General features: G+C 36.1%; 1 protein-coding gene across 4 annotated transcripts in view; it reads right to left on the bottom strand.

Annotated features, from left to right (window-relative positions):
* LOC117414928 (leucine-rich melanocyte differentiation-associated protein-like) overlaps positions 1-21,115 on the bottom strand; it is a 341,523-nt gene that overhangs the window by 95,170 nt on the left and 225,238 nt on the right. For all 4 annotated transcript variants that reach the window (XM_059026369.1, XM_059026370.1, XM_059026368.1 and 1 more), the window contains one exon: positions 15,996-16,122. In XM_059026369.1, the coding sequence (XP_058882352.1) occupies positions 15,996-16,122 (127 nt within the window). The remainder of the gene's footprint in view (positions 1-15,995; positions 16,123-21,115) is intronic.

Raw genomic sequence — 21,115 nt, 5'->3', positions numbered from 1 at the left:
AGCTGTGCGCATGAACAGGCTAAACACTAAACCAGAAACACAGAAATAAATAAACCAACAAACAAACAAACAAACAAACAAATGAATGTTGGACTTCTTTTTGTTTTTCAATGTTTGTGTTCTTATATACAATAACTAAAAGACTTTGAATTATTCTTATAAAAAAAAAAGAACCCAGAGCAACAACTGGTTTAATCATCTTCTTTTTGCACCTCAAATTAAACACTTGTTCAGCGGGGTGTTTACACAGTTATGGGAAACAAGTATAATATTTGTCCTTAGAGCTGTGAAGCACACATATTTCATCAGCATCTATATCACTTGTCAGCTTGTCAAGTGGTATAGAAAGGAGCCACAGATTTCAGCAGCCTAACCCAGACTGATACCTGCCAGAACTTGACCTGGCAGCGGCAGGGACACAAATCAGTACAGCACTGTTGCTTTGAAGACTTACTTAAAGCCTCAGCTTTACCAGATTACCAAACAATACGCCCCTACTAAAAGCATCAACAAAGGAGACGAACATTGTCTGCTTTAAGTTCACAATGCTAAGGCTGGATCTGTTTTTTGTTGTATATGTTTCTATTCAGTGGTGGACTATCATCGTTTTTGGAATGACAGTAGGTGGAAACGCTATCTTTGTTACACAAAGTATAAATAGTGTAATCTATCACCACTGTCAATCACGATGATTGATTACAGGCTGTCATGGAGGAGAGTGACATATTAGAAAAGTTTTGTTAGCAATGCCTATTGCTAGTCTGCCTGCCACAGAAGCTGGTGATTAATGTGTTGTCAGCCTGTAATCCCACACCCCTGGCTAATGAGGCAAGAATTTATCATCTTTACAGAGTGGCAGATGTCAGAAGGAAGGGAATCCAAGTGCTGGAAACAATATACTTTTTCTTACCGTGCCTGACAAGTCTGACAGACCCTAAAAACCACAAAGAAGCCTTGTGTAAGCACAAACTTAATAGAGGGACTTTCATTTGGCATCTTCTTTAAAATCTGCGAATGAACAGCTATCCCTCAGAACAGACTAAATGAAAAAAAAGCTCTTAATACTTTGAACTTCCATCTCCTTCAGGCCAGAAAATCTATAATAAGTTTCAATTGTATACTGTCACCTGCACAAACTAAAAAAAAGGCTTTTGTATTCAATGCCGTATAAAATTCAGTGAGATGCTTGCAACCAGTTGTATGGCAACATATTTATTCAATATAGCAATGAGTGAATTTACATTCAGTTGAACAAAACAACTTATTTATAAAACAAATTCTGCATAAAAAAAACAAAAACATATTGTCTAGATCCAGTCTAATTTACATTAAAATATACTATGTAATTTCAGATGTTTAATAATATGTTTAGCAGCTGAAAGGAAGAATCAACTACGAATAAGTGAATATTAAACTGTCTGCATATTAATGTTAACAATATGATAAATGGTTTATTATATGTTATGATGTATTTTGGCTCACATTCATTTTAAATGTTGTATAATCTGTTTCCTTTACACCCTAAACCTGCATACTGTGACGATATGAATACAAAGCAGTTCACAAACAAGCCATCTGTGTTTAATTAATCTAGCTACATCTTATATTCATTTGAGGAAAACAAAAACATTAAATTGCAATTAAAGGGTTAGGATAAGTCCCTCCCAAAAGCATATACCATTCAATCATCCGTTTTAGTGCTACAATTGCTGAGAACACCAGTTGACATAATGTAAGTAAAACAATAGTTCAGATATAATTATACGAGCATTACACACTTACTATCACCTAAATTGGTTTGATAATATGTTAAAAAAATAAATAATGGATTTGTTCTAAATAAGAGACTTCAATGTATATGATTAGTTGCTCTAAACAATATCTGTTGCTCTGAGCGCTTTTGGCAGAACTAGAATTCCCTGCTAAAAAAAAAGTATTTTACAACTCGAATAATTAAGAAATTGTTGGTAAAAACTATGTTTACATTTAAGAGTATTTTCAACATAATTGTTGTGCTGTTCTTGGATTTGATATTTTATGTTGCATTTACAAAATGTGCTCATTTTAAGAACATTTATTAATAAAAATGCAACTATTTAAAGTGATATAACAAGAATAAGTATTTAATTGTTTGCCTGCTATTAACTGAAATAATGTGATCCCACCTTGCTAATACACAGAGCGACAAGCTGCCGGAAGTTATCACACACCATTTCCCTTACACATGCAGACAGTTACTCAGCCAAAGAGCAGCCAGATTTACCACCACACTGCAGACACCCATTCAAATAGGAAGAGAGCTGACATTAATCATTTGTGAAATGAAAGAGGATGAGCACTGACAGTGGGGTAGACATACTGAAGCAAAAACAAGAATTCTGCTGCTTGAGCTAAAGGAACGGTTCTGCTATATTCCCTTAACCATAACCTGAATCTTCACACCACTTAACTAAAGTGTATTCCATATGTCTTAATTCAAATTCCCCCTATACCTCAACCACGAACCACGAGCCCAAACATCCGTTATAGGTTCTCATTTATAAAAAGCAACAGCAAACGCAAAAACAAAGCAGCCGCAGTAGCATAATCTAATGGGTATGTCGTACCAGATCAAATGCAACATGAAATAAAGTGGGAATGTGAAAAAGAATGTATCATTGTTATATCCAGAAATTAAAAGGTGGTAGATGTTAATGAGAGGCTACAAAAGCCTAAATGTAATCCCCAGGAACACACATTTTTAAAAGATGACGTAATCAGCAATGCAGCTCAATTATTTGGAACTAAAATGGGAAAAAAAAGATTAAGTTCTTTATATAACCACATTGGGAACTCCTGAGAAGGAAGCAGTGCTCAGTACCATTCCCACAGAAGCAATGGAGGCCATTGCTGTTACTGCATCTTATAGCTGTGTGGCGGGGTGTCCTGCCCCTATGTGTATTTTGTGTTTTATGTAGTGTGTTATTGTTGGTGTGTATATACAGGTGCACAGGGTATACATTGGGCTATGCAGCACGAGTGATTTAAAATATAAAGTTGTATTTAGGCACAGGGATTTCACGATCACTTCACGTGCAGATAAAATGTTTACTATGATGTGAACATGGGGAGTGTACAAATTAGTTCACGTGCTGGGTTTCAAATGATTAATTAGCAATTGAATCCCAGCACAGTTGTACATATAGATGCCATGGATCACACACTCGGGGTTGGGTGTACAGTGATGAGGTACGGGGAGGAGAGAGAGAGGAGAGCATTAATAACAATGAATAACAACTGCACAATACTTGTTGTTTCATGTCTGTTTTGTTTGTCTGTTAGTTTTGGCCACCACGTCATTTTGTTTGTTCTGTGTTTCCGTTTCTTAAAACCTTTTATTTTACAATAAACCGGCGCATCAGCACATTCATTTACTAAACAGCCTGTGCCCATTCAGTTTGTGGTCTGACATCACCACACAAGCCACTGTGTCACACGTGGTGTTAGAAGTGGGATAACAGCGCCTCCACGTGTCAGACCAGGTATACTGTGGTTTATTTTTGTCTTTCTTTTTCAAGGAGTGTTCTTTAAAACAAAAATAAATAAAAATGGAAGGGGAGCTAAAGTCAGGCCAACTATGGGACTGGATTAAGGAGAATCCAGGGCTAGAGGATTGATGCCCTGCAGCAGAGGGATGGGGACCAATGGAGGGCCTGGCAGCAAGGGCATCACCCAAGGTCACTGGAGTAGGTTGAGGATTTGGTGTTCTGCTACCTAGATCATTCCCCAGTGATACAGGGAGACTATCCGCTGCTCCCGCCTTTGCCGCTAGCGGGAGACTTCCCGCTGCTCCACCTTCGCCGCTGGGGAGCTGACAGCATTTCTACTGTCAACAGGGAGGCTGACAGCACTACCATTGTAAGCCAGTCCGTGGTCTGGAGCACTGCTTATGGGCCCATTGAAGCCTCCTTTCCTGGCCAAGGACTATTGGCGAGACTTTTGGGACTTTAAGGGGGGAGGTGGCCTTTGAGGCCATGTAAAAGTAAAAAAAGTATTACGTCTGAAATGTCAGAGTTGTTTAAAATACAAGTAAATACACTTAAATGTAATTAGGTAAAACTAATTGTCTGGTCTGTAGGAGAGCAACATTTACATTTCAGACTTGGTAATGTCTTGTAAACTGTAATGTGGTTTTCCCTTTTGAAGCAAAGGGATGTTCTAACTTATGCCACACAATATAACTATACCACAAATATAGAATCTGCCACAATGCATAAACTGCTTCAATGTGGAAGTATACTACCCTACTGTCCCTGTGTATTGATCAAGGAATTGGAGAAACCTTATATAGATCATTTGGACTTACTGAAATGATCACATCTACACATTTAAAAATGCACTTTTGGTCCAGAATTTAAACTAAGATTATAATTTGCAGGCAGGACTGTTTACACTGGTGCAGTGGTTTTTCATAAATGCATCATATTTGTTCTGCCTAAACATTTGTTTGTCGCTGAAATGTTGAACCTGTGCATGCACATTAGGAGGTTCCTCATAATTGCGTACATATTTATAAAATTGTATAAATTCAACAGTTTATTGGATTTTAACTAAATGCAACCTGAAAATCCAATAGGAGGCTGGAGCTAGAATGTGATAGGCAGATACATCTGTTAGTTTAAGCAGCATTATTTCCAATGCTAAATAGTACATTGCTATAAAATAGTTTTTTTTACAAAGGTGACATTGTGATTTTTGGGACCAGGCCTTAGCTTATTATAAAATAATTTTAGTCACACATGGCTTGTTTTCATAATATATACACTCATCTTACAAAAAAGCCCTAAGAAAAAAAAAAAGAAAAAAAAATTATATATATAAATAAACATTTTAGGTGTAAAGCGTAACACCACAATTTTGACAACAAATTCCCTAGTGTGAGTTAAAACAACTGCAGTATATCAGATGGGGCTTCTATTACAGCACTTTTAATGAAGTACTGTTATGCTTGCCAAGTTTCTGGCACAACACCAGTGTTGGAAGAAGAAGTGGGGTTTTAATCAGAACAACAGGAAATAAGTTGAATACCAATTAGAAATAAGAGAAGTCAGGGCACCTGAGCTTGACAGAGTAACTGACAGAGTAACTATTTAACAAATAAAATGTACTATAAATTCTCACCCTAATGACAATATAAGCATATATGATAACTGCTGAAGATATTTTTGTGTGCTGAATGCTACATTACTTCACAAACAACCCCCCCCAAAAACAACAGTTATTTAAAAACTGGGGCATCACAATTTGCCTAGTACGGTACTTATCTTTACAGAATTTTCCAGAACACATCAACAAGCATGCTTAAACCCTTTTCACTCTTTTGAACTAATGTTTGTTATAATTGGGGTTAATATAAAATTAGCTGCTAGAACTTGTTCAACACATAGGCACTCGATTTACAAGAAAAAAAATATATAAAAGAAAAAAAAAATCGATATACACAGACCCACTGTGACGTAACTGATCAACTGGCCATACTTATGATTCAGGCTTTGGATTGGTACAACTACACATGAGAAAATGCAGAGAATAAAGCTACATTTTCATCTGACAAATTGCCTCGACATATGCCTTGATGTTTTGATGACATGAAGTGTACTGTATATCTCAAAATAAGTATAAGAATGTCTACTAATACTAGTAGCTATACTCAGATTAAATCCATCTCTCTTTTCTTTCTTTGAGCAAATGCCATGATGTCAAATTATAAAGCACATCTAAAAGAAACACATGAAAACATTTGCCTGAGTGTGTCTAAACTTGCAACTCGGGTCAAATGACTTTTAGGTGACCCACCCAAGCCATTTTAGTTTGAACAAGCTAATAAATCAATCTTACAGCAATTATTAACAACCATAAGTTTTACAATCTGTTTACGATGTGCAATTTAATATGATTTATGAGAAGACTATGAGTCACCCTTCTAATTGCAGTTGTTTTTGTGGACAGTGAACCCGTTCTGACCTTTTTCCAGCTGTGAGCTCAGTTGTAAGAACGTATCTCACATTTCTACAGCAGGTTTTTTTTCCTGACACCTTGGTGCTAAAAAACTTGTTTGTGTAGCAAGCCACAGCCAACAGGAACTGCCAAAAGAAGATGTGTTTGGCACTTTAATATTTTTTCACATAGGCAGGTCTGGTGAAAGATACCCTGTGTTTCAAAGCATATCTGTTGCTGTATAAATATATAGCCTGTGGTCTTCATACAGTATTTCCATATAAACAACTACCAAATAACTAGGAAGGGTTGTTACAGCCAACCCTGGGTGTTGCTATGACTACAGTGTGGAGTTGGTGTTCACATATTTGGCACCTATCAAACACATAAAGTGAGCCAAGATTAACATGTTCCCTGGGCCATAACAGTGCTGGCTTGATCTTTAATTAATTAATTATTTATTTATTTATTTCTTAGCAGACACCCTTATCCAGGGCGACTTACAATTGTAACAAGATATCACATTATACATTATTTCACATTATACAGAAATCACATTATTTTTACATACAATTACCCATTTATACAGTTGGGTTTTTACTGGAGCAATCTAGGTAAAGTACCTTGCTCAAGGGTACAGCAGCAGTGTCCCCTACCAGGGATTGAACCCACAACCCTCAGGTCAGGAGTCCCGAGCCCTAACCACTACTCCACACTGCTGCCCTCTTTAAGGTAAAATCTCAATCTAAACATCCAAAGGGCAAATATAAAAGCAAGGGACATTTCATATTTGAATTCACTAGGTTGAACTTTAAAATAGATACCAATGCATAACTATATGGCAACCTTTTTATATATATAGGAGGCTGTGTGGTCCAGTGGTTAAAGAAAAGGGCTTGTAACCAGAAGGTCCCCGGTTCAAATCCCACCCCAGCCACTGACTCATTGTGTGACCCTGAGTAAGTCACTTAACCTCCTTGTGCTCCGTCCTTCGGGTGAGCTGTAGTTGTAAGTGACTCTGCAGCTGATGCATAGTTTACACACCCTAGTCTCTGTAAGTCGCCTTGGATAAAGGCGTCTGCTAAATAAACAAATACTAAAATAATATATATATTCAGATATCAGACTGCAAATGACATATATCGCCTCTCTTCTTGTTACAACAAGCAGCATTAGTCCCCAGTAGTGGTTTGTGACCTTTGACAGGTGAGGCACAAAATACTTGGAACACCTGCAGTTTAGTGAATTCAGCATACTTAACGCATACTTGTGACCCTACAGTAAGGTTCTAGAAGGTGCACACAGGAGATGTGAAAAATTGCTAAGTCAATTTGGGCACTAGTTCCTTTTTTTTTTTTCTCAGGTCAACAAATAATCCCTGCGATTTGTTTTCTGTTATTGAGTTGCTATGGATGCCCAACGCGTGTTGAGCACAGGTGAGGTGGATGTAGGACAGACTGCCATTGGTGGCTGGGCTGTGATGCCAGTCAAAGGGAACAGGAGTTAGGAACGGATAAATATTGGAGTCAGATGGGCAGGTCACAGGTATTATAGGAGGTTGAGACACTCTGCAGCAGGTCACTTAGTTTACCTGTGTGACAATGACCTCCATAATTTACTTAGTTTGTGAGAGCCAGAGCATGAAAGACAGACAAACAGACAGACTGAAAGCCTCATTTTATACCTTGCTTTTTGTGGCTGCAAGTGTCAGCGTTTGAAGCCACCAGAAGTATTCACTAAACACATAAAAACATCTTAATAAGCAAAACTGTGACAAAAATGTGAAACAATGATTAACTTGCCAGTAAAGTACTTTTGCTGTATTTGATTTAGAGGCAATAACTCCCCTATTGAGGACAATAAGGTATTTGTGCTTTTACAGCAAGAATGATTTATTTTATTTAATTATTTGGCACATGCACTAAGGCACATTCATACTGAGCTGTGCAACACACTGTTAATAATTTTCTGGATGCTGCAGGGAACCCATAATTCTCAAGTACATATGAACATTGCAAGTAGATATCTGAAAGTACAGGGTTCTCCCCAGAAATTCTGTACAGCTGAGCGGCAAAACATGGCTGGGAGCACTTTTAACAGAAAAATAAACTTGCCTTACCTTAAATATATAATACGACAAATAATTTGAATAATGTGTTGTCTTTCGTTGACTATATCTGGTTGCTCTTTTTTATGTTCTACATTTTCTTTTTCATTATTGTTTTTTATTATGGTAAATTACTGTGCTTATTTAGGCACTCTACGATTTGACTGGGGAAAGATAAAGTTTATTTTCACACAAAAAAACAAACCAAAATCAAAAAAAAATTTGAAAACCCTGCATTAATTGTCACTATTCGGTAATCGGTTATTTTTTTAGCAGCCTAACGTTTTAGCCTCTCGAAGTGCTTAACACAGAAAACCCGCCCTTTCAATTCTCTGATTGGTTAAATGTTGTGTCAAGACTTAACACAGCTGTCATGTGGTTCCAAGAAGCGCAATGAATCCTTATTGTTAAAGGCATAGTAGCATCAGCAAGATGGGCAGATTGGGTTGGAGAGAACCCTAAAGTATATCAAGGTTTTAAAACAACTCTCAAACCAGCACGTTCTTTAAAAACACTAAATATATATATATATATATATATATATATATATATATATATATATATATATATATATATATATATATACAGACGTGCTCAAATTTGTTGGTACCCCTCCACAAAAAACGAAGAATGCACAATTTTCTCTGAAATAACTTGAAACTGACAAAAGTAATTGGCATCCACCATTGTTTATTCCATATTTAATAGAAATCAGACTTTGCTTTTGATTTTTTATTCAACACAATATTGTAAATAAGAAAACAAATGAAAATGGCATGGACAAAAATGATGGGACCGCTGACCTAATATTTTGTTGCACAACCTTTAGAGGCAATCACTGCAATCAAACGTTTTCTGTAGTTCTCAATGAGACTTCTGCACCTGTTAACAGGTAGTTTGGCCCACTCTTCCTGAGCAAACTGCTCCAACTGTCTCAGGTTTGATGGGTGCCTTCTCCAGACTGCAAGTTTCAGCTCTTTCCATAGATGTTTGATAGGATTCAGATCAGGACTCATAGAAGGCCACTTCAGACTAGTCCAATGTTTTGTTCTTATCCATTCTTGGGTGCTTTTAGCTGTGTGTTTTGGTTCATTATCCTGTTGGAGGACCCATGACCTGCGACTGAGACAGAGCTTTCTGACACTGGGCAGTACGTTTCGCTCCAGAATGCCTAGATAGTCTTGAGATTTCATTGTGCCCTGCACAGATTCAAGGCACCCTGTGCCAGGCGCATGTTTCACTGTAGGTATGGTGTTCTTTCCTTTGAAAGCTTCATTTTTTCTTCTGTGAACATAGAGCTGATGTGACTTGCCAAAAAGCTCCAGTTTTGAATCATCTGTCCAAAGGACACTCTCCCAGAAGGATTGTGGCTTGTCAATATGCATTTTAGCAAATTCCAGTCTGGCTTTTTTATGTTTTTCTTTCAAAAGTGGAGTCCTCCTGGGTCTTCTTCCATGGAGCCCACTTTCGCTCAAAAAGCGACGGATGGTGCGATCAATAACTCACCTTGGAGTTCAGCTTGTATCTCTTTGGCAGTTATCCTTGGTTCTTTTTCTACCATTCGCACTATCCTTCTGTTCAATCTGGGGTCGATTTTCCTCTTGCGGCCGCACCCAGGGAGGTTGGCTACAGTTCCATGGACCTTAAACTTCTTAATAATATTTGCAACTGTTGTCACAGGAACATCAAGCTGCTTGGAGATGGTCTTGTAGCCTTTACCTTTACCATGCTTGTCTATTATTTTCTTTCTGATCTCTTCAGACAACTCTCTCCTTTGCTTTCTCTGGTCCATGTTCAGTGTGGTGCACACAATGATACCAAACAGCACAGTGACTACTTTTCTCCATTTAAATAGGCTGAATGACGGATAACAAGATTGGAGACATGTGTGATACTAATTAAAGAAACTAATTAGTTTGAAATATCACTATAATCCAATTATTTATTATCTTTTCTAAGGGGTACCAACAAATGTGTCCAGGTCATTTTAGAATATCTTTGTAGAATAAGCAATAATTCATCTCTTTTCTGCTCACAGCTTCTCTGCTTTATTCTATGACATACCAAAGGCATGCAAGTATACATGATAAAATAGCTTTTAATTTCATCACTTTTCAGGAGGAATGAAGCATTATTTCAATGAGCTGTAAGGGTACCAACAAATTTGAGCACGTCTGTATATATATATATATATATATATATATATATATATATATATATATATATATATATTGCTATGTTTTTTTCAATTTTTGGACTGTGAAAGGGTCAATTATATCGAAAAAGGGAATGCTATTGTACAGCATGCTTTTAGGCTTGGGTAGATTAACACCCAAATGGCAGACTATGTAACCACTGACATGTAAATGAATTTATATCTCAGTCCATGGAAGAAAAAAAAAAAAAAAAAAAGAAAAAAAAAAACCAAACTGCATTATCATCACAACTCATGGCACTAGTAGAACTAGGGAAAGGTGAGCCGAGTGAAAAGAGCTGAATCAAGCATCTGCAGTTCTCGGAATGTCTGCTATTAACTCAGCTTGTTACATTACTATACTGTGTGAATGGTACACTCTGGTTTACAAATACTGTATCAACAGCACACTGTCCCTTGGCTAAGCTCTGCAACATGATCAGGGATGCTAGACATGAAGATCAACTCCAACTATAAGACCTGCATAGTAGTCCTCCAAGAGGTGTAGCTACTGTAGCTCCCAAGGCAAAGATGTATCCCCATACTCCTCTTTTTATTAGAATTCCAACCCTTCCTAGAAAATCATTTCAAAGTCATTTTTAAATGTTTTGTTATTTACGTATTTATTTATTTGTTTGTTTTCAATAAACTGTTTTGAAATGTTTTCTAATGTTTTAATGACATCTACAGCAATTTCTATCAAAACCTAGTGTGCAAAAAATTAATATTTTCATTGTACCAATTTTATTTTCCGCCCACACCATTGAGGTCTCAATCAGCCACACAGTACTGTGAACCAGAAGTGAAAGAGCCTACACTTTCAGCAAAGGGCTGCCAAGCCACAGGTGACCAGCTATGCATGGAGAATCAGGGACCCAGCTGAACTAAAAAAGAAACCAATCCACTAGTTATATAGTGCTTTTCATTTTTACCACCAAATCACCAATTAGCAGTGTGTGTGGAGTAGTGGTTAGGGCTCTGTACTCTTGACCGGAAGGTCATGGGTTCAATCCCAGGTGGGGGACACTGCTGCTGTACCCTTGAGCAAGGTACTTTACCTAGATTGCTCCAGTAAAAACCCAACTGTATAAATGGGAAATTGTATGTAAAAATAATGTGATATCTTGTAACAATTGTAAGTCGCCCTGGATAAGGGCGTCTGCTAAGAAATTAGTAATAATAATAATAATAATTAATAATCCCTAAAGGTTATACACTTTATCTAATACCAGTTTATAAAATGTGTATAATCATAAGAAAAGTTTTCAGAACATTTGGAAGCACAAACTTGTATTGGCAAACTGTAGAGTATTTTAAGTAAAAAAATGTTACGACAGCTAGATTTCCAGCCAAGCGTCTTGTTATATTAGTAAGAGACTCGATTTTACATTCATATTTTATGGCAAGTAGACTCACTCACTGGTTAACATTATGATACCACAGAAAAGGTTATGTATTTTGAAAACTTCTGATATTCATACTGTATTAAAGCTTACTGCTCTTTTATTAAAGACATATGTTCCTCTGAAGTATGGTACATATATTAAATGCCATGTTTGAAAGCAGCAGCTTAAATTGTGGTCACACTCAATTCTGACAGGACTCATGAGGCTTCCCAAGGTTTTTTTTTTTTTTTTTTCATAACATATTATTTTTTATTTCACTGCAAGAGAGACGTTTTGGCATTAACATCAGTCCATCAGAGTACTTAATGAGAATGAGTTGTGTTTTGGGCTCCACACTGTTTAAAGAAAACATTTTGGTATCATAAAACTCTCAAATCCGCCCTACTTCTCTCTTAAATTAAGTCTTAATGATTCTAAGTTATTGTGGTATTTCAAGAATATTTAGATGAACACCACAGAATAATAAAAACAGTTTTAATCAATAACAAGTGTGTTATAACATTGTTAATGGCACCCTGTCTTTTAATGTAAGACACCCTACTGAACAAAACATGAAATCAAACAGAAATATCTAATTATGCCATCATCTCTGGTGCCCAAATTCTGTGTAAGTTTAACCACAGTCTCCATTAATTTCTGACCTGCTTTATTGGTCAGCAGACAATTGGGATGATGATGAAGGCAATTAAAGACAAACAGTACACACGTCCTGCAGAGCTTGTTATGGCTGCCATATCAGGTCTCATCAGACTCAAAATAAAGGGTATGTAAATGCTTCCATGACAGTACATTCAGCGCTGCTGAGCTCAAGCAGGCCATTTGACTCTAAGCCAAAGTATGCCTGTGCTTTTAATCTATTAAATAATCAGAATAAAGGTTTGCTTAATTCAGATATATTAGATTGTATGTTTTACAAGGACATGCATTATGATTCATATTTTTATTATTTTTATTGTGTAGACTATTAATGTAAAGTACTTAAAGGGTACATAAGGATCTTTTTATTTTATTGTGTTACATGTTCCCATGTGTTGCTACAACTGTTTACGTAAGGTTTACGTAAGGTTACATATATGAGCAGGAGGATGATGGGAAATGTAGTTCTGAAAGGTCCATGCGGGTACATGTGAAGCCATCTTGAGGCAGGGAATACAATTTAAAAGTTTAAAAAAGTGGTCAAAATGTAAAAAAAAAAAAAAAGAAAAACAATACACACACCTTATGTAAACAGTTGCAGCAACACATGGGAACATCTAACACAATAAAATAAAAGGTCCTTATGTACCCTTTAATTTACTGTACTATAGCCTTAAAACTGGTTTACTCCCTCAACTTCTAACACGAACAGTTATATCAAGGGTGCTATTTTTTTTCTTAGTTTATGTGTAACACTCCAGTGTTTTAAGAATTTGTATTTATTGATTTTTTTTTAAGCAGACATCCATTCTTCTAAATACTGTACCTCATGCTGTTTTAAATATGTTTTACATAGAAGGATCGCCTTTTCCCCTTTTTTTAACAGAAGCTATAACAGCAGTAGGTAGTAGCAGGGCTATTCTTGATCGTTCCATAGTGTTACTGAGTGGCAAATAAATGGCTCAGGGATGATGGAGCTTATGTACCTGAAACAACCTTGTAAAGACAATGTAGAGCTAAAAACGTACTGCTTCTGATTAAGCAGAGTACATACAAGAGTTACATAGAATAATGTAGCAAATAATAAACCAACCAAGAGTCATAATTTAGTACAAAATGTAATACGATTGAGGGACACTGTGTATTTAAGTAATCATGAAAGCCGCAACACAAGGAAAAGCTAAATTATCTAGTTCCATAATTTGTGTGACAAATTATAAGTGTAATTGTATCCCAGGGCTTTTTTGGGGGGTGTGTTCAGTAGGACAAACATGTAAAATCTCCAGTTTAAACTCCATGAATATTTTTGCTCTTTGTTTTAATCTTTTTTAGTTGTACATCATGACTAATTGTTTACCAGTTTACTTGAAATACATACCATATCAAGACTCTGTTCTTTTTTTAAAAGAAAGCAAAACGACATACGGTTTCTATTGAATTATATATGTAAAACCTTCAAAATAATTGTAATCACAAAATGTTATTGTTTCCCTGTCATATCAAGGATATGAGCCAATTAGTTTCACAATATGCCTCCATGTCTCTCACAGTGTTTTATGGTTTTTAAATTGATTGTGTGTGTTGTACCCGAAAATCTAGCTCTAAATCACACAAAAAAAAGTTTTGCCTGTCAAAAAAGTAAGACAAAGTCATATTTCAGCTGTATGTTTTCAAGATAATTATAATATTTATTAAAAATGCTTTTTTTTCCCCAATACATATTACATAGTTGGCCGAAACCTATATTTTGTTGTCAACATCCTGTTTGTTATTTTTCTAAGCACAGTCGTGGTTTTATTGAATATAATGTTGCTGCATAATTAAAAACATCTAATTAGTTTTCCACTGCTGTTAGTTTTTTTTGTGAATACATAATTCATATTTTTTTTGCCAAGTAATAACTTGTGTATTTGGCATTTTGTTTTAAGACACATGAATGGATTTATTCTACAGTACTCCTAAAAAAAAAAAAGTATTGCATTCATGTCTATCATCCCAAAACGTCTGCCAAACAGCTATTCTTAGTTTTCATTCTTCAGAACAAGTCACTTCATGTAACAAAATAAGTAGTGTGTGAACTAAAATTTAAGCAGTTAGATTATACTACATCTACAAAGTCTTTTGTTTTCTGTGCTTTACTGGAAAACCTAAATTCTTGAGAAAAAGGGTCTCCATAAAATAGTAAGATAAAGTTTCTCTTGAGGAAATATGAACAGAAAAGAATATTTAATCAGGTAAATTAATATTTTAAAGGGATTACTGAAAGCTTTGATGATGTACACCACACAAACATCCCGGACAGAGCACCTCTTTAAATAAGCCACTACATCTCAGAGGGTTAGCCTATGAATAAAATATTATAAATACATATTTAAATAAACAAAATCTTTAAGTGGATGAACCAGTCTCCCTACTAGAAAGATGTTATAATTTTATGTCTGCTACTTTGAACTTTAAAACAACAGAGTATGGATTGTTCAGACTGTATTAAAATGTTACCTTTATACTTCAGGTATTTGTTACAAGCAGATTTTCTGAACATATAAATAGCATAACAATGACCTTTACATCCTTGATCTGCTTGTTTGTAAGATAAAAAAGCTGTCTGAATATAGAGCAAATCTAATAGATTACATGTAAAGACGAATGCGTGCACTTCAGAACAAGCAGAGAAGAATAATTATAAAGCCAGAATATAATTAAGCAATTTTGACTGTTGTGTACTTGAGCTGTCGTTTTGATGTGAAGTGCTGTCAAGTTCAGCAATACAACCCTGATTGGACAGGCACTGTCTACTTTGATCTGGGCTTATGCATATGAAATGAGGTCAGAATCTGGTCATTAAACAGAAACGTCCTTATGTGGTGGTCAAGCATTATAAGAGTCCTTCATCAGACTGGGTATTGGGGATTTGTAAAGGCGTTTGACAATAAGAAACATATAAACAATGTACATACAGTGAGAGGAAAACAGATGGACTAGATTATAGAAACTGCTCTTCTGTGACATTACCACTCTTCCAAAAAAATGTGGCATGGAAAAAAATAAGGAGGGTTAAGGTTTGCGGCTTTGTTTATGTAGCGCAAAGATGTGTTTATTACTGATATGCCTATTAATCTGATACAGCAATGCAAATGATTTAAAATGTACCTTCTAAAACTTCTGAAATATGTAAAATATAAAATATATTAAAAAGCAACTTGGTATAGCTATGACATATCACATGTATCTTAACTAATGTATTTTTCTACTTAGATTAAATGTGTATAATTTTCTGTTTTTGTCATCCCATCATTGTGAGTTTTTAAAACTCAGAACTTTAACAGACCCCTGCGTCTTCAATATGGCTTTCAAACATGTTTTATCTCGAAGTTCAGTTTGGTAAGTCAGATTGTAACCATTACCCTGCAACCAGTCACAGTTCTTACTGGTGTATTTCTATCAGTGGCAAAGGTTTGCAGGGGGGCAGGTCAACGGTTACAATCTGACTTACTGAGCTGAACTTAGAGATACAACAGGTTTGAGAGCCCTTTTCAGGCCACAGGTGCTTTGCACTTCTGAGTTCTAAAATGTAATCAGGACTGAAATAGAAAATGTTATACAAAGTGATTCTAAAATCAGAAAATGAATTTTTAAAGCAAAAAGGTACCGGCCGGTCTCCTAAAAGTACCCTTACCGTTTCAGTCTTTGGTTTCACCACTTTCATAAAGGCACCCCTGGCTTTAGCTTCTTCATGCTCTCTTTTGCTCACCTTCCGAGCATCCAGGAATTTGAGGTTGGTCAGCTTGTAGAGCACAAAATACCTGGGGAAAGATGTCATGGATAAATTTGACAACAAAAAAGCATGGCAAAGAGGTGAGACCTTTCCAGAATGGAGATCAATGGAGATAAGAAAAAGTGTTCCACGATAGAGAAAACAAACAAACAAGCAAAAGACAAGCCGCTTTTACTGTAGGGTGTTTAGTAATGTAAAAAACATTAGCAAGATTGACGTAGACAGTATTTAGATCCACCGATGATTAGGTCATTAAAATAGCCCCCAGTATGTGTTGTGAGTATGAATGTGATAGGACAATATGAATATTACTTTCAAGTTGTGTTTCTCTAGTTTATGAACGATGATTATTTAGAAAATCTGCCTTTTTTAATAAATCACTTAGAGAAGATACTACAAAAGTATAAGGCTTACAGATATGCCTTGTCTTTCATTTCAAGGAAATCTGTCAAAAGATAATGGCAGAAACACACTGATGACAACAGATTATTTCAGAGGAAGGCAGGAATTGAAGAAACCAGCATGTCAAGATTGAAAGTCAAAGACGTAAAGACACCACCTAAGTAGAGGGTGAGAACAGATGGATACACAGGTGCAGAAAGCATCACACAAAGAGAATCAACAAATACTTTAGGCAGCAGTGAATGATACATTTGTGGTGATGATGAAGATGAGTTTTCATCACTGGAAAGATCACAGGTTATGAAACCAAGCCCATATGACAGACAACCAAACTTTAGAGAATAATAGTCATATTTAGTTGGGTGAGATGTTAAATAAAAAGTGTGGCCAATCGAGAAAAACAGAACGAATAGTAGCCTTCAGAAAAATAACATTATATATGTATTGAAAAATGTGATATTCTTCAAAACAATCACAACTACACATGGATGTTTTTGTGAATAGAAACAAAGCACCCTCCAGGGCATAATGCAAGGGGATACAACAATAAATAAACAAGACAGTGGTCAAATATCTAGTAATTGATAGCCCTTTTAGAATGAACAAAATAACACCACTCTCATGTGAGGGTAGTTAGAAAACACCCACCATATATATATATATATATATATATATATATATATATATATATATATATATATATATATATATACAGTACTGTGCAAAAGTTTTAGGCAGGTGTGAAAAAATGCTGTAAAGTAAGAATGCTTTCAAAAATAGACATGTTAATAGTTTATATGTATCAATTAACAAAATGCAAAGTGAGTGAACAGAAGAAAAATCTACATCAAATCAATATTTGGTGTGACCACCCTTTGCCTTCAAAACAGCATCAATTCTTCTAGGTACACTTGCACACAGTTTTTGAAGGAACTCGGCAGGTAGGTTGGCCCAAACATCTTGGAGAACTAACCACGGTTCTTCTGTGGATTTAGGCAGCCTCAGTTGCTTCTCTTTCTTCATGTAATCCCAGACAGACTCGATGATGTTGAGATCAGGGCTCTGTGGGGGCCATACCATCACTTCCAGGACTCCTTGTTCTTCTTTACGCTGAAGATAGTTCTTAATGACTTTCGCTGTATGTTTGGGGTCGTTGTCATGCTGCAGAATAAATTTGGGGCCAATCAGATGCCTCCCTGATGGTATTGCATGATGGATAAGTATCTGCCTGTACTTCTCAGCATTGATGTGACCATTAATTCTGACCAAATCCCCAACTCCATTTGCAGAAATGCAGCCCCAAACTTGCAAGGAACCTCCACCATGCTTCACTGTTGCCTGCAGACATTCATTCATGTACCGCTCTCCAGCCCTTCGGCGAACAAATTTTGACTCATCAGTCCAGAGCACCTGCTGCCATTTTTCTGCACCCCAGTTCCTGTGTTTTCGTGCATAATTGAGTCGCTTGGCCTTGTTTCCACGTTGGATGTATGGCTTTTTGGCCGCAAGTCTTCCATGAAGGCCACTTCTGACCAGACTTCGGACAGTAGATGGGTGTACCAGGGTCCCACTGTTTTCTGCCAATTCTGAGCTGATGGCACTGCTGGACATCTTCCGATTGCGAAGGGAAGTAAGCATGATGTGTCTTTCATCTGCTGCAGTAAGTTTCCTTGGCCGACCACTGCGTCTACGGTCCTCAACGTTGCCCGTTTCTTTGTGCTTCTTCAAAAGAGCTTGGACAGCACATCTGGAAACCCCTGTCTGCTTTGAAATTTCTGCCTGGGAGAGACCTTGCTGATGCAGTATAACTACCTTGTGTCTTGTTGCTGTGCTCAGTCTTGCCATGGTGTATGACTTTTGACAGTAAACTGTCTTCAGCAACCTCACCTTGTTAGCTGAGTTTGGCTGTTCCTCACCCAGTTTTATTCCTCCTACACAGCTGTTTCTGTTTCAGTTAATGATTGTGTTTCAACCTACATATTGAATTGATGATCATTAGCACCTGTTTGGTATAATTGTTTAATCATACACCTGACTATATGCCTACAAAATCCCTGACTTTGTGCAAGTGTACCTAGAAGAATTGATGCTGTTTTGAAGGCAAAGGGTGGTCACACCAAATATGGATTTGATTTAGATTTTTCTTCTGTTCACTCACTTTGCATTTAGTTAATTGATAAATATAATCTATTAACATGTCTATTTTTGAAAGCATTCTTACTTTACAGCATTTTTCACACCTGCCTAAAACTTTTGCACAGTACTGTATATATTGAATTTCAAAGAATTACAACTTTTGATAATGTTCTATGACAACAAAATAGACTATGAGGTTGGAACACACATTGATAAAAAGAAAGATGTTTTGTCAAACATTTTTACATTCTTTCCAACTCTCTTTCCTTGTCAGTAAATCACATGCACATTCTCATTCCAACCAATACAGACTTAATCCGTAGCAATTTGTAGGCAGACCTTGATGTATATCTTAGTCACATAGGTTATCACAGATGAAGGCATTTCTAAACCTAGAATTTGAAAATAGCTTAAGACATAAGCCGGGCTAGATAGTAACGCAAAGAGGTCACCTTCTATAGATAACCTGCTATCACTTGGTTAGACCAGATGACATGCCTCTGTCAGCCCTTTGGAGATATTAATGGTTCAATCACTTTGTTATGGGGGTAAAGGAAAACAAGGGGCAAAGATGCATTGATACTGTCAGCTATTACTGTCAGGCAATATCTAGAATGTTGCTTGCAGGTAAATAATTTTGGAAGACAGGGGACTGCTATCAGACAGGACACCAGCTACTTTATCTATAGTAATACTGTCTGAACTGCAGAACACCCCTGACTGTGGTTTCACAGAAATTCAGCTCAAATAATACAGTATTCATTATTTACAGTAAACTAATAAGAGTGTTTTTAAAGCTGCTGTGCCCAATATGTTTTTACTTTGCTGTTGTTTTATTTAAGAAATAGTTTTGCATATGTCGGGTGGAGGGACCTGGTGGCAAGCAAGTTTCAAGGGGCAAGGAAGCTTATATCATTACAGCTGAAAATACCTTTAGGGAATGTAAACAAGAATACACAGAAGGATAAACTATAAAATAGACTGCATTGAAAACTAAACTATGGAACAATATAGGAAACAGGCAACAAACAATTCCATTATTTTAATTTAAAATTGACCCTGATTATGGGATACTACCACCTGGACCAGTCTCTAAACAGATATACAGTACTACACAGGAACCTCATTCACAAGAGTATTGAATGTTGTGCTGAGCTATAACCCACATTATACTATTCTGATATTTGGAACCTTTACAGCATGGTTCAATGATTTGAGAGACTGCATGACTTTGTGTTGGTAGGTTAGGGTGATAGTAATTTACATATGATTATTGCTAAAGGTGCCTCAACTAGCTATTAATTTCATGTTCCTTGTCAGGGTATGAATACTTTTGAATTAGCATTTTTGGAGTTTTGCAAAAAAAAATGTTGAAGTAAATAACTATAGAAATCTATTTCTTGTAACTTTTTTACCTCATCCACAAAAACTTTTGCTACAAAAGATTTTTTCCTAAGTTTATTGTTTCGAGAAATGTCTAGAAATTATAAATTTCCATTGGGGTATGTAAACTTTTGATGACAACTACATATATATATATATATATATATATATATATATATATATATATATATATATATATATATATATATATATATATATATATAAGTTATATTTCCAAAAATGATCATCTGATTTTTAATCATTCCCAGTCACTGTTTTTTTTTTGTTGTTTTGTTTGTTTAAAGGTCATTCTAGCCATGACCTGCAGCTGGCCTAACCTTGTCAAATAACACATTAACACTAAAATGAAACAACAGTCATGCTCATTTTGATGTACTGCTTTGTGACACATTATAAATATTATATAACATTACCAAAGAAAATGACAATCAAGAATGTCTTTAGTCAGCACTAAATGAACCATGGGCTCTAGCCACTGAATGGCTCTTTTAAGGTACTGCTCTTTGTGGTAAATGATTAATAGGGCCCATATTGTCAGAAAATGCACTTTACAGAGAAAAAGAAAAACTGTAAACTGAAGAAAGATCATTCATTTAAAGGTGTTTGTGGGTGAGAAATGGGACGAAAATTGTGATTGTGGCAGCAGCAACGTCTTTGTAAACTATATAACAGCATTCTCTTTAAATCATTTTTAATAGTAAGAATGGTTTTATAAAATGTAGCATGATGTTGTTATAATTCAGATGTGCAAACAATTTATGAAACATGATTCAGAACCTAGTAATGGATGATATGATGCCTATTTTGAAAAAAAAGAGCTTGAAGAGAGCACATAATATTACTTTATGTAAGATATAATGCATTGTGGCGGAGTGTCCCGCCCCTATATATTTGTGCACTGTTTTTGTATTATTGTTTGCGGCGCGGATAAAAGCGCTGCGTCTTTTGTTATTGTTTTTGTATTTTTAAAAACTTCATGAGGATGCGTGGCTGATCAGCTACTGATTATTTAACTAGCTGACAGTCACGCATCCTTACTAAACTCGTGCAGACTGTGGCCAAGGGGTCATAAAATAATT

This window comes from Acipenser ruthenus, chromosome 7, assembly GCF_902713425.1.
Source record: "Acipenser ruthenus chromosome 7, fAciRut3.2 maternal haplotype, whole genome shotgun sequence".
Lineage (NCBI taxonomy): Eukaryota > Metazoa > Chordata > Actinopteri > Acipenseriformes > Acipenseridae > Acipenser > Acipenser ruthenus.
Note: the sequence above shows the minus strand (reverse complement) of the source record. Positions and strands in the feature narration are given on the sequence as shown.